The 13,625-nt window shown below is 44.0% G+C and overlaps 1 protein-coding gene and 1 long non-coding RNA gene across 2 annotated transcripts in view; both read left to right on the top strand.

The window, feature by feature from the left end:
• LOC109371416 (uncharacterized) overlaps nt 1-5,223 on the top strand; it is an 18,387-nt gene extending 13,164 nt beyond the window's left edge. The window contains exons 2-3 of the long non-coding RNA XR_002121868.1: nt 3,130-3,248; nt 5,185-5,223. This is a non-coding gene — a long non-coding RNA (uncharacterized LOC109371416). The remainder of the gene's footprint in view (nt 1-3,129; nt 3,249-5,184) is intronic.
• A 4,633-nt stretch (nt 5,224-9,856) lies between these two features.
• The window catches only part of SLC11A2 (solute carrier family 11 member 2), a 30,301-nt gene continuing 26,532 nt past the window's right edge, over nt 9,857-13,625 (top strand). The window contains exon 1 of the mRNA XM_019623873.1: nt 9,857-9,961. Coding sequence (XP_019479418.1) covers nt 9,916-9,961 — 46 coding nt within the window. The 5' untranslated portion in view covers nt 9,857-9,915. The remainder of the gene's footprint in view (nt 9,962-13,625) is intronic.

Raw genomic sequence — 13,625 nt, 5'->3', positions numbered from 1 at the left:
AAAAAAAAAAAAAGAATTAACATCAAACACATCAGAAGTCAGTGCAATTCAAAGATAAGGACATCGCTGGGTGCAGAGTAGTGCCTGACAGGGATTGGTTATAGGGGTCCCAAGTTCAGGGAAACCGGCATAGATCAATTAGGGAGGGCGGGTCTCCTGCCTTCTGATTTCTCCCACTCCCTTCCACCCTCCACACACATGCCACACCCCAAGCTTTCCTCTACCAGGCAATGTAACCCTTGTTAAGGCTTGAGATCAGAGGAATTTTTAATTTATGTTAGTCTTTGGCTCTGCACAAGGGGACCTTTACCCAGCATCAGCAGGAACCACCCTCAGGAGCCACTTTGTGCTGCCTGGCACGTCCACAGCAATTAGAGCAAAAGGACAGAGGTAAGGAAACTGCTGGAGAGAGATTTTCCCCACCCAGCTTTGGCAGGGTCACCCAGGATCTCTACCATAAGTCTTGATATTCACTGTGGTTGGTACGTGGCTCATGATTCAGCCAGCATCATTTACACATTCTAGGCACATATGCACATTCAGCAAGATTCAGAAATGTCTTACCTAGCTGAATCAATATTAGAAAGACTTCAAGGATTTTGCAATTTAATATCACTGTCATAATATCATTGTCATATGTTTTAATGTAGGAAAATAAAGAATTAATATGTTCATATACACATGCAAATATATGTACTGGCCCTGTCTCAGAGTCTTTCCCCTCTGCCTGTAAGTTCTTCCCAGATACTATTCATGTGACTTCAGTCAGATTTATGCTTCAGAGTCACCAAGAGAGGTCTTTCCTAACCATCCTTTCTGAAATAGTCTTTATCTCTCATCCCTGGCTCTTGCTACTCCTTACTTTGCTTTTTAAATTTATATTTTTAATAGAATTGATCACTTCCTGACATACTTATTGACTTGTTTATTATTTCTTTCCCCCACAGAATGTAGGAGAGCAGGAACTTTGTATGGCTTTGATCACTGCTATATCCCAATACCTAGAACAGTACCTGGCACTTAGAAGATCCTCAATACTATATTTATTAAATGAATGAAATGAGATGGAACAAACATATATGTTTGTGTGTCCTTACTCTAATGTTGTATGATGAAGTTAAATAGAAGATTAGTTCTAAACTAATCCTGTTCAGCTTTAGAAACTTGGTTATTCTGAATTCTATGACCCAATCCCTTGAGAAGTTTCCCCACCAACCTGTTTTTCAGTCCAGTTGACTCAGGTAGGGCTGATCAAATCCCTTAGCTCCTAGGGTCAGCTTGTGTCCTAAGCATCCATGGCCACTGTTTTTGGTTTGGGACTTAGCTCGTAACCCAAGCTGGTTATCAAACAGAGCCCTTCTTGAGACTTTTGCTAGAACTATAGGGAAAGAGAATCTCTACCTGCTGCCAGCTGCAAGGATCGTGTCAGCCCAGAGCAAATGGTGGCCACCATTCCACTGTGCAGGGAGAACCTGTCTGAGGATAAAACCGCACTGGGACTGAAACAGCCCAGAGTGAGAGACGGTCAGAAAGAAAGATGGGTGGACAGCGGCCCAGTGATATTATCTGAGTCCCCAGATCCAGCCCTGCCCAAAGCTTCCTGTACCATTGGGTTCCCTAGTATGTGAGTGAGTGAATTCCCTTTGAGCACAATCAGTCTGAGTTGGGTTTCTAGCACTGACAATCAAAAAACAAAACAAAAACCATGCCTAAGGCACAGTTAGCTGTATAATTTGTACTACTTCAATTTTCACTTGTTGACAGAGTGACACATGCAGGTTTTTACCTAAAACTTGCAACATTTTTATAATTTATGAAATAATCTTGCATATATGTATCACTTAACACAATTATGTGAGGTAGGATATATGTTATTCTTTTAGTTGGTTAAACAAGCTCAGAGAAATCAAGTAATTTATCCAACATCACACAGCTAATAACAAAGCGAAAACTCTAATGTAAATCTTCTGATTCTAAATCCATGGCCTTTTCTGTGGCTCTCCAGCTGCTTAAGTGCTTATAGAGTTTCTTCATGAATTTATTTACGGTTTTTTCTCTCTTAATAGAAGAGAAGCTCATTTAAAGATAGGACCTTGCTGTTTGCCTTGAGTCTCTTTTAATTCCCAGGACAGCGTTTTGGAATGAGGGGCTCAGTAGAGGGCTGGTGCTCACTGCTTTTAAGGTTAGAGTTTGCCAAATCTGCTTTCTCTCATCAAGGGGCTTGTAATTAGCTGACTGAAATAATGGATATGTATTACAGTGGTGTTTTTCCACCTTTTTTGACTGCTACCATAAAAAATTTATTAATACATCAACCCAGAACACACGCGTGCGTGCGCATGCGCGCGCACACACACACACACACACACACACACACACACACACACACATTATTAAAGTTTCACAAAATAATACCTACTTTAGTACTTGCAACATTCTCTGATATTTCCTATTCCATTTTTTTAAAATTCTGATTGTGACCCACTAAGTTGATTTCATAATCCAATAATGCGTTGAGATCCAGTTTGAAAAGCACTGTTACAGGTCACATCTATGTAAAGTCAAATCCAAGCTATAGTTCAATGATCAGAAATGTTTACTGAGTGCTAATGATGTGCTATGTATATTGCTAGGTGCAGTGAATGATATAAAAGTAATGTATAGCTATCCTAATGAAGCCCACAATCTAGTGGCAGAAATGAGAGAATAAAATAACTAATGAAAGGAAAAATATGAGCCAAAAGGAAGCATGAAGGTTCAGGAGCAGAGAGGTCACATCCTGGGAGAATCAGGAAAGGCTTTCAGGAGCAGGTGGCATTTGAGTTAGGTCTTTAAAAATGGACAGGATTTCAGTACTAGAAGTGTGGGTGGAGGTAACAGCAGGAGCCAAGGCACAGGGTCAGGCGAGCGCAGGCTGTGTTCAGGAAAGAGAAGGTACGAAATTCAACCAGAATGAAGGGTTTCCATGGTGGAGAGGTGGGAGAAGGCTAGAACCATGGTGTGGGGAACTTTGAATGTCAGATGAAGAGTCTACTCTATTTAAATGTGATTATGTATGTGAAACATCCTCCATGTGGCAGGAAGTAAGCACTTGGTTAATGTGAGTGCCCTTCCTCTTCTCCTTTACAGGCAATCGGGAGCCATTGGAAGTTTCTAGAGAAATGACCAGATTGATCAGAGGGACTTTGAGGCCTAAGCAGGAAGATGGCAGTTGAAATAGAAAGAAGGGGACAACTGACCTTGTGCAGGTAAGCTATAGTAATTGGCATTATTTGATATGAGGGAGGATGAGGAATCCATGATGACTTTCAGTTTTTAAGTTCCAGAAACTGGGAACACAGGGGAATTGTAAAAACAAGCTGGTTTGAGTAGAGAGGGGGATAGTTTGGGATGTGGTCATGTTGACTTTCTAGCTGGACATCCAGGGAGCAAGTCCGAGAGGCAGTTACAGCTCAGGGAAAGAGGCTCCAGAGAGTGGACTCTGGGAATCATCATCAAGAAGGTGCAATGGCTGTGAAGGGATGTTGCCTGCCTCAGCCCTTCCTGAAGATACAGGGGTGAACAGGACAAAGTCCTGGCCCTCAAGGAGGGATACAAACAAACACCAAAAGTAATTCAGTGGGATAGTGTTATGGCAAAAGCAAGACTACAATATAGTGTGTCATAGGATGACATAGGATACATACCTCACTCAGACATTGAAATCACAGAAAGCTTTTTGGAGGAAGGAATATCTAAAGTGAGACATCAGTGATGTGTAGGAGTTAGCTAGGTGAAGGCTGGGCAGAGAAAGAATGTTCCAGCATAGGCACAACATGTGAAAATTCAGGGAGGCAAGAGAGAACACTGGTGCATTTGGGGAACAAACAAACATAGGGAGCATCCTTATGAGGTTGGTATCATACCCACTTCAGATAAAAAAATGAAACACAAAGATTTAACAAGTTACCCATGGTTTCCCAGCTGGCTAGACCTGGAATCCAGCTCTGTTTTACCCTTAAGAGGTTGTTCTTTCTGTTACTCCAGCCTGTCCCATGAATGTCTCTAATGCTGAGTGGGTCCCCAGTGTTATTACATTGAAATTGCAGGGAGATTGTGTATAATTAGAAGAGAACTAAGGATTGAACCTAAGGAATTTGTACACTTAAGGAGTAGGAGGAAGAAAAGTAGCAATTGAAGTAAGTAGAGAGAGCAATTCAAATGGGAGAACTGCCCAGAGAGCACAGCGTGATGGACGCAAAGAAAGACGGTTGACAGAGGAGTGGTACAATATTTCGAATATGGAGAAAGGTGAAGAGGAAGTGGGTTCTCACTGTAGATAGTCAATGATGATCTCATTTAGCTAAGGAGATTTCCAGGGTGGATCACAAAGGGTAGAAAAATAAGGAAGCAGAGTGAGTGCAGAACACTTCTTCAGAAACACTGACTTCGGGTTATGGAAAGAAGTAAAAAGGGAAGTGGACTCTAAGATGGAAACTGTAGGTTCATCAGGAAGTGATCTTAGGATCAACACTAAGGGAAGGGAAGGAAGCAAGTTTGTGCAGGAGTTAAACTGTGATGCAGGACAAAGGCTTGGCCAACCTTCAGGCTGCCCCCTGGTTGGAGCGAGGGATGAATCTTCCCACTCCCACGTAGATCAGTCATTCACCATGGACTGCCTGAGAAAGGGGCATGACATGACAGCTGAGGGCCATCTGCCAGCAGCCTTCCTACCCCAGATGGCTGCAGTGATCAGTCCTTCATTCTCAAAGGGGGTCCTGCCTGTGCATTGCAGCTTTATCACAGGAATAGCTTATAAGGCTAGCAGAGTCAAAGGAGGAATATTTTTAGGATAAGACTCAACTTTGGAAATAGATACATAAATATAAACAGACATATCCTAATTACTATTCTGTATAGCCTGACAGCCATAACATATTAAAAAATGGGATAATACTTTACGGAACACCTCCTATATATCTGGCCTTTGTTAGCACCAGGTGTACAAAGATAAGATAATCTTCCCTATTGAGAAGCTGACCGTTGAGTTGGAGAAGAAAGCAGAAAAATGATAACTCTGTAAGGGGCTGTGCTTATCTTTTTCTTTTTTTTTTTAAAGATTTTATTGGGGAATTGGGGGAGGGGAACAGCACTGGGGAATCGGGGAAGGGGAACAGACAAGTTGCTGTCCTTTTTGTTCTTCAGTCTAGTTGTGGAAGACGTCGCTTCACTGGCCCATGTTGGTGTTATCACTGTGCTCTTCCCGGGTAAAGCAGTCGCTTGCCAGCCATTGGACAGCCGCTCACGGTAGCCCATGGCAGCCCACTGCAGCAGGGGCTGCAGCCTACGCTGTCGCCGGCGACTCATGGCAGCCCAGCTCCAGGTCGAGCTGTTGTTCACCATCTTAGCTGTAGAGGGCGCAGCATCACTGGCCCTCATGTGGGATCCGAACCAGGGCCCTGCTGCTCAGAGCTGGCGTCCCAAGCTAACTCTTAACCAATGGGCCACTCGGCCGGTCCCCAAGCCAAGTCTTAACCAATGTGTCACTCTGCCGGCCGGCTGTGCTTATCTTATTTGTGCGTATCTTACTTGTGCACCTGTACCACCCAGCCTGTGCCTAGTAGATTCTCAAAAAATATACACAGAATGAGTTAGTGCTGGAGTAGAATAAGAAGTGCTTGGGTAGCAGACAGAATGTAGGGCTAATGCTGGCTGGAGGAGTCAGGGATGCATCACAGAAGAGTTGTCCAGGTAAGGAAGGGGGAGGTGTGGTAGGCGTTCACTCCAAGCAGTTGTTTCAGGGAAAACAGAAGCATGAAAAAGAATGCTTGGAGAGTGGTGGAAGGTAAACATGGAAGGAGAAGTCTCCTATTGAAATAAAGTGCACACGTGATACAGATACATATTAACATCTATGTAGAAATGAGTTGGTTATTGTGATAATGTGGAATGTTCAGTGAGTTTACATTAATAGGATTTTATGAAGGAAGAATTTTTTTTAGCTCAATTTCAATGGAAGGGAATTGTTATAGATGTGTAAGATACAAATAGTATGATACGGTAGGTTGAATGGTGGTTCTTGGGTCTAACAGATTTGTGTTCAAAGTGTAAGGGTTCAGACCGAGCCACCTCAGGATGTGCCTTAGTGGTATGCAGATTATTTTGAGCTAAAGGTAACCGAGACCCTGCAGACTCAAGAGAAGCTTCTGCTCTACCCACTCACCCCTTAACTATCTAGACTTTAAATTAGGAGCCTGGCCCATGATAAGAGTTAAAACCAGAAACAATTTTGACCTACTCATATGGTAAGGCAAAGTCACAATTACTGAGTACATGCTCTCCTTGCAATGAAGCCCCAAAGTGCATGACCTCATCCCTAGCTCAGAATGTCATGTATAGGTCCATTTCCCTTCCAGTCTCTAAACCTGTTGTGCATGTGGGGTCTCTGACTCTCTCCTGTATGCGGGATTCCCATACATATGTATGTATTAAATTTGGTTATTTTCTCTTGCTAATCTGTCTCATGTTTGATTATTAGACCATCCAAAAGAACCTTGAAGGTAGATGAAAGATTCTTCCTCTCCCACAAAAGCCTGGCTCTACCACTAACTAGCAGTATGTCCTTAGCTGTTACTTAACCTCCCTAAGACTCAAGATTTCTAATTTGCAAAATGAAGATTATAGTTCCTGCCTAATGAACTTATTGTGAGGATTAATACATGTTTATGATACGTTAAATACTATCAGGAATGACAAATTATCCTCTACTCTTCAAGGTTCTTCTGGTTGAACTAATAATCAAATTAACATGCGACAGATTAGCAGGAGAAAGACAAATTAAAGTTTAATAACATATGTACCTCCTGTACACATGGGAGAGACCCAGGAACACTGAGTAACTCCCCCAAACCGGGGAAGCCATCACCTTACATACCGCTTTTTGCTAAAGACAGAAGAAGATGGGGGTGGAGAGTGAGTTATGGGAGGTTACCAGGAAAAGAAGAGCAAACAAAGGTAAGATTGTTATGCGGATTTAATCCTACCTTCTCCAGTTCACTGTACTTCCTTAACACTCATTTATTTTTCTATGCTTCGTGTGTGACCTATCCTGGAAATTACTTTCTCATTTCTCGTTAGCTAAGAGGTCATCATTGGCATCTACAATTTAAATGTCCTTTTACAAAGGGTAATTTCTACTAGGTTTTCAGAGCTCCCAAGTCTGCTGTTTCTTAAAATTAACCAGTCTGGAATTTCAGCCTTATGAAAACAAATCGTTTTTATGTCAAATCAACACATTCAAAAAACATAACCTGAAATATGAGTACTTATAATTAGAAGCAACAACTGAGCATCCACACCAATATGCCATTATATCAATTATCCTTTAAAACTAAAAATAGCATATTTTATTTGTGGTTATTCATCACACAGGAGCAAATAGATCAAGTTTATTTTGCTTTTCAGGCAAGGTTGTGAATAAGTCAACAATTTTTATTTGCCACCTACTACATAACTAGAACAGAGTACCTTTGGATGTATAAAGGTCAAATGCCATTGTCATGTTTTTCATTCTGATTATATATTACTTTATAAATAATTTGAACTATATATAACATTGTAACAAAGATAAACATAACCTGAAAACCTACCACCATTAACGCTTAGTGTTCATATTTGAATGTTTAATGAACTCTAACATTAAAAAAATTAAATTTGCTGGCCAAGTGACTCAGTTGGTTAAGGGCTTGCTCAAGAGTGCAAGCCCTGAGCAACAGGGTCGCCAGTTTGATTCCCAGCCCGAGCTGAGCTGCCGCTGAGCTGCCAACAGGTGGCAGGATGACTCAGCTATAAAAAAAAATTTAAATTAATCAGCCTAAAATTATCGATATCTCAAAGAGGCATATCTTGGGGCAAACTCTGCTCCTCTTCAATACATAAGAATTCAGTTCATGTTGTCTGTTACTACATGAGAATTGCAGGCTTAGAAGGCAAGAGTAGAGTATGAATGTTGGGAGAAACTGCTGAGTAAAGGAAACAGTGGGGCTATGATAGAGTCTCATTGCAAAATCCATTCCAATTTTTAGAACTCCTAAACTAAAATAGGGCTTTTTCCTCCAACACTTTAGTTGGAAGATTTTATATGTATTTCTTACAGGTGAAGGTGGTCCAATTCACGGCCAACTCTGTTTTGCCTTAGGGATCTTGTCTGAAGAGGGACAGAGAGACAGGTCAAATTGTAATAGCATTTGTAGAGCTTGAAGGCAGCCCTGGAGTAAAGAGATCTTAATTTGGGTGGCTGGGCAGAAGATCCTTAGTTCCTTCTATGGACTCTATGGCTGTTTTAGCCACTTGCTGGAAGCCTACCTTGACTGTGTGGATGGAAAAGGGGCCACATATGAAACCTGACAAGCTCAGGAGACTGAAAATAACCACACAAGATGGCATGAGCATAAAAAAATTTCATAACTAAGTGGGCCATGGCAGGAAGTCGCATCTTTAGCTTCCTTCATAAAGTTAGTCTGTGCCTTTTCAGTGGGCCTGCCTGTTGTCTTTCTGCACCTAAGATAACATCTTTGGAATGTCAGTAATCCTTTTCCTGGACCTGAGCTGGAAATTGCAAAATTATTATGCTTGTCTCCTGATTACCATCTCTATGTGCTGTAAAAAGTGAACTGTTAAGGATCCTGTACCCACCTATGTAAAAGAAGTACCTGGCTCTCCAATCTACTTTTATCCAATCCCAGAGGACCCCCCCCCCCCCCCCCCCCGGCTTTGCTTTCTCCCACCCCCTTAATCTATCACCAGTGGATTTCACGTAACCTTCCTCCTTTGATTTTATGTATAAAATAAGCTGCAAACCGCCATTTCGTGGAGCATTTTCTCTAGCCGTTGAGATTTTGCTTTCCAGCAATTGTTGTCAGTTAGGCTCAAATAAACTATTATAAGTTTTCTCTTGGGCTGGATGTTTTTTGTCGACAACTAATACAGATTAATTATTGCTTTGCTTTTCTGTTCTAAGGTATTTATTTCTATCACATTTATTGCTTATGTTCTTATGGTACTGAACAGATTTTCTTTAAAGCCACCAGAAAACTTTCTGAAGGCAGCAACTGCTTCCCTGTAGTACCCCACCCCATTCTCCTCACCCACTCAGTGCCTCTCCTCCCCAGCTTTGCCTTCAGCTGCCCTATTAAGCTATTTATTTGCCGGGGCAAATTTTCCTTATTCTTTCAGTTCCTCTGCTCCCTGATTGAGAAATTCTGGGCTTGCCCAAGATTTTTTTTTTTTCCACCATCGGGTTCTGAGTCCTGGTTTGTGAGGCTTTGAATCACTGATTGACCAGGCTAATGGCAGCAGGTCCTTAAGATCCCAAGGGATAAGCCAGGCGGCATTTTCACCTATACTCTGAGACTCCTCATAATTGCATCGGTGCTCACGTACCTATGTGGAAAATACTTGTGGACTGTCTGGCTTGGGGTTAATTGGTTTCAGTTTACGTCTTAGGAGAGCAGAGTCCTAATTGCAGCCCTAGTACAAGTGCCCGAACCAGCTTCACTACAAGAGGTGTGACGTCCTGAAGGAAAGCAATTCCTTTTGTTCCACCTCCTTCATATACTGGTGCTCACAGGCCCGTCTCCAGCTCCTGCCAAATGAGAGATGAACTCTTAGACTACAAGTTTTCGGACTCAATTAATTGTTCATTAATATCCAAGAGTGGCAGGTATATGATGCTTCCCTTTCATGGCAGGTCAAAGATGAAATTTGATTATTCTTTAAAGGGTGTGGTTTGCTTCTTGAAATTCCCTGCCGTATCTTTATCAGTGTTCTGTCGCCCAGAGCAACCTCAAGTGCCCTTATTTAACCAAGGGAGGCGCACTTGTCTGCCTACATAGAGGCAGGAGTCAGCACTGGGAGAAGTCAAACTCATTCTGCACAATGAAGAAGCAGCATAAGACGGAGGCAGCACCACAGTGTGAGCTAAGTAAGTAACCAGCAAGTATGCAATAGCCCAGGGAAGTTGCCCAGCTGAGCAGACCTCGAAGGGGGACCAGAATGGCTCCAGCCATTTTATTTTCTAATTGCAGCAGAGGTTCCCAAAGGAAAGGTTCACTTCTGGAGGGACTTTCTGGAACTCCCCAGATATGTTATAGCAAGATTCCGAGAACTAATTTGTGCATTTTTTTTCCTCTCCATTAGAAATTCTGTATGCAAACCAGCCTGTACCAGGATAACTGACGATGCTCGGCCCTTTTTTTGGTCCTTGAGTTTGTTTTTACTTTGTACTTTATTTGGATTTTTCTTTTTGCAATTCACTCTCCTTTTCTCTCGCCTGGACTCTTTTACCAACTAGTAAAATTTTCTTCTAGTAGTTTTTACACGAAGAAATAAGTTGGAGGGGTTTATGCTTTTCCTCTCTAGGCCTACAACTTAGTTAAATAAGCTTGGTTATTTTTAATGTAAGTGGAGGATAGGCGTCTAAGTATGTTTTTAGCAGCTCTAAATGACATTGTAGAATATTATGGTGGTTTGTCAGATCATTTGTTTTCTCCTCTCTACAGAATCACTAGTCTAGCCGTCATCTTCAGAGAAAGACTCTAGGGTGTGAGGTTGAGGCAGGGGATGGAGTGGGATTGCTTTTGGGTAGGTGGAAACAAAGCTTAGGAGAAGAACCGAGGCACCTGGGTAGGATGGAGGAAAGCAATTCATTACCAAGGCTTGGAAGTACAGCATCTGATGCGGTCGAACTAGCTGCATTAGCTGATGTTTCGCAGTTCCTCCCAGGTGTGGGGAGCTTTTGGTGGGGCACAGATACTATGATGTGGCTCTAGGGGCGAAAGGAAACGGTCCTGTTAGGTGGCTCTACTTTATCGGGTGGAGCTGTACCTCGCAGAGGCACGTTTCCAAAAGAAAGGGGCTTGATTGTCTAACGTGGGGCCGCGACGAACAATGGCAGGAAACTTACCTGTGTGCTGGGAGGAAGCCCTGAGGTGTAGGAGCCTCCAAACCCACACGCTGTTGGACCAGTGCAAGCACCTGCTCCGTAGGATGCAAGCCCGCCCAGGCTGCCGTGGCCCCGCCCCCAGCCTGACCTCGGGGTGGGCGGAGCCTCGGGACTTTCAGTCGGGTTGCCACGCGCGCGGGCCGCTACCGGGAATGTGAAGAATCCAGCCAATAGGAATTTGCAGCTGCGGTCTTGTCGGCCAATGGCGGGGCGTGTAGGGGTTGGGCGTATTGGCGCTGGGTCCCGGGATATGGAGACAGAGGCGCGGGGGCCGCTTGTCAGGTGATTGCGGCGCTAGTAAGGCGAAAGGTAGGCGAGGTCAGGGGTCACGGGGGCGCTACGAATCGTTCCGCGGGCGGGGGTGGCGCAAGGCGGCTCGGGGCCGGCCTGGGATAAGGCGACTGGGCCAGTCTGGGGCACGCGGGGCGCCGTGCGGGACTGCGAAGGCGGTGCGGGCAGGGAGGGCGTGGGGCGCGGGGCGCGGTGTCCAGATGGGGCCACATTATTCGAAGAAGAGGGCGCCGGGAGTGGGGAGCGACAGGGCAGGGAGCGAACACCAGAGTTCGCGGGGCCTCTCCGCTTCCCTGCCAGGCCTAAGAGAAATGGCTGAATTCCTGGCTGGACCTGGCGCCGCGCCGCCACTCGTGATCGAAGGTGCACTGACCCGCTTGTGCCGCGGAACAGGCCAACGGGCACGGGGCAAGGTCCTTGAGGCCGCCTTCTTATCTGCAGAGCCCATTCCGCTTCCTGGGCTCCCCACATCTACAAAAAGTTCATTTTTGTGCAGCCGACCAACATGAAGCGCCTTTGTGTGAAGGGCCTGGGCCGGCCGCTGTGTACTCATGTGTAGATTGGTTTTAGGCCTGTTTGTGCAGCTTCCAGGCTCCAGGCACTTTTGTAGATACCGCTATTGCATATGGTATGTAAGGCTCTCCAACTGTTCGGTTTCATAGGTACCGGTACCTACTCTTAAAGCTGTCGCTTACGTTTGTTATTCCGCCTTTGGATTCCTTTCCACCATTTGGTTTTCCCCAGTTCCCTACTTCATACTATTATCAGACTGTTTCAAAGAGCACCATTAGGGCAGAAGTTGAGAAGCCTGGGCTTGAGTTTCCTGTGTGTAAAATGAAGATATTCTCACGTTGTCCACTGCTTTCAAAGGAGTGTTATGAAGTTAAAGGAACGTGACATCTCTTTAAAGAGGAAAGCAAAAGCAAACATTATATGCAAGGAGAGGCAAGGGGAGATAGGCTTCCAGAAACTTATGCTGGCCATAATTTTAGCGAGTGTTGGTGAAACCAGGGGACACTGTTTACCTTGACTCCTGTGGAATCTGAAGCCTGACCCGTTTGGCTGTGTAAGCATTTGAGCAGTTGCTTAGCCTCTCCGTTGGTTTCCACATACTTAAAATGGGGATTGACAACAGTGTCAATTTTATAGGGTTGTTGGTGAGGATTAAGTGAGTTAATACACACAAAGTGCTTAGAACTATGCCTGGCATGTGGGAGTTTTGTTATTACTTCCCCTTAAAAATGACAAACTAAACAATTCTGACCTTATTACTTACCCTATGCTCAGAATCCTGTGAGCTTATTGCCATTGAACCCTTAGGTTCATTGTTTACCATCTACCTCATTAATGTTGATCTGAGTGTACAGTATAAATTAGGTGTGACTAGAGGTTTTCTGCTGGGTGTTTATCATTAAATAAGGTTGGAAACTATCACTATATTAGGTCTGTTTGTGATAGCTGTGTTGAATAAATGAAACCTGATAACTTCTTTGGCTGTTTACATTTTCATTGGATAATAATTGCATTTACAGCCTTGGGGTGTAGGCACAGTTTATTTTGGACCTAATACCAAAAAGCCCATAATTGCAGCATACTTGATTTCTCATTTTTCCGGAATGGCCAAGTTGGGATTGGGAAGGGGAATTTCTGGGCAGCCTGGCAGCACTTGTTAATGAATTGGGCAAGCTTGGTAGGAATCTAATATTATTCTACTGTTAGGAAACCCGCTGTGTTCCTTGGATTACTCTAGAGAGCTACTAAGCAGTTTTGGTTCAGTTTTTTACTCAAGTGAAGGTTAGAGGTCAGAGAATGATATTCACAAAGTAGTAGCCTTTCTGTTTGACTTTGCTCAGAGCTTGGGTGGGTGCTGTGGAATCAAAGACATCTTTATTTCCTGCCTCCTTATTTCCTGCCTCCGTATTTCCTGCCTCCTCATGATGTACATAAATACAAATGTCTGTTGACAGATTTATGCCCTTTCTCTGAGCTTAAAAGGCCCTCTCAAGTTCTCTTGGTGCTATCTGGAAGGCTGTCTAATGGAAGACTGTGTTGCCTGCCAATTCTCTTTCAAGGAAGCTACTATTTATACATGTAGCCTTATTGAGAACTAATCACAAAATGAGAAATTTTTTGGGGGCCGGCCGAGTGGCGCGTTGGTTAAGAGCTGGCTTGGGACGCCAGAGGGCCCCGGTTCAGATCCCACATATGAGGGCCAGTGACACTGCCCCCTACAGCTAAGATGCTGAACAACAGCTCAACCTGGAGCTGGGCTGCCCAGAGTCACCGGCAACGGTGTAGGCTGCAGCCCCTGTGGCAGTGGGTTGCCATGGGCTACCGTGTGTAGCCAGCAGCC

Source organism: Hipposideros armiger, unplaced genomic scaffold, assembly GCF_001890085.2.
Source record: "Hipposideros armiger isolate ML-2016 unplaced genomic scaffold, ASM189008v1 scaffold_569, whole genome shotgun sequence".
NCBI classification, from domain to species: Eukaryota; Metazoa; Chordata; class Mammalia; order Chiroptera; family Hipposideridae; genus Hipposideros; species Hipposideros armiger.
Note: the sequence above shows the minus strand (reverse complement) of the source record. Positions and strands in the feature narration are given on the sequence as shown.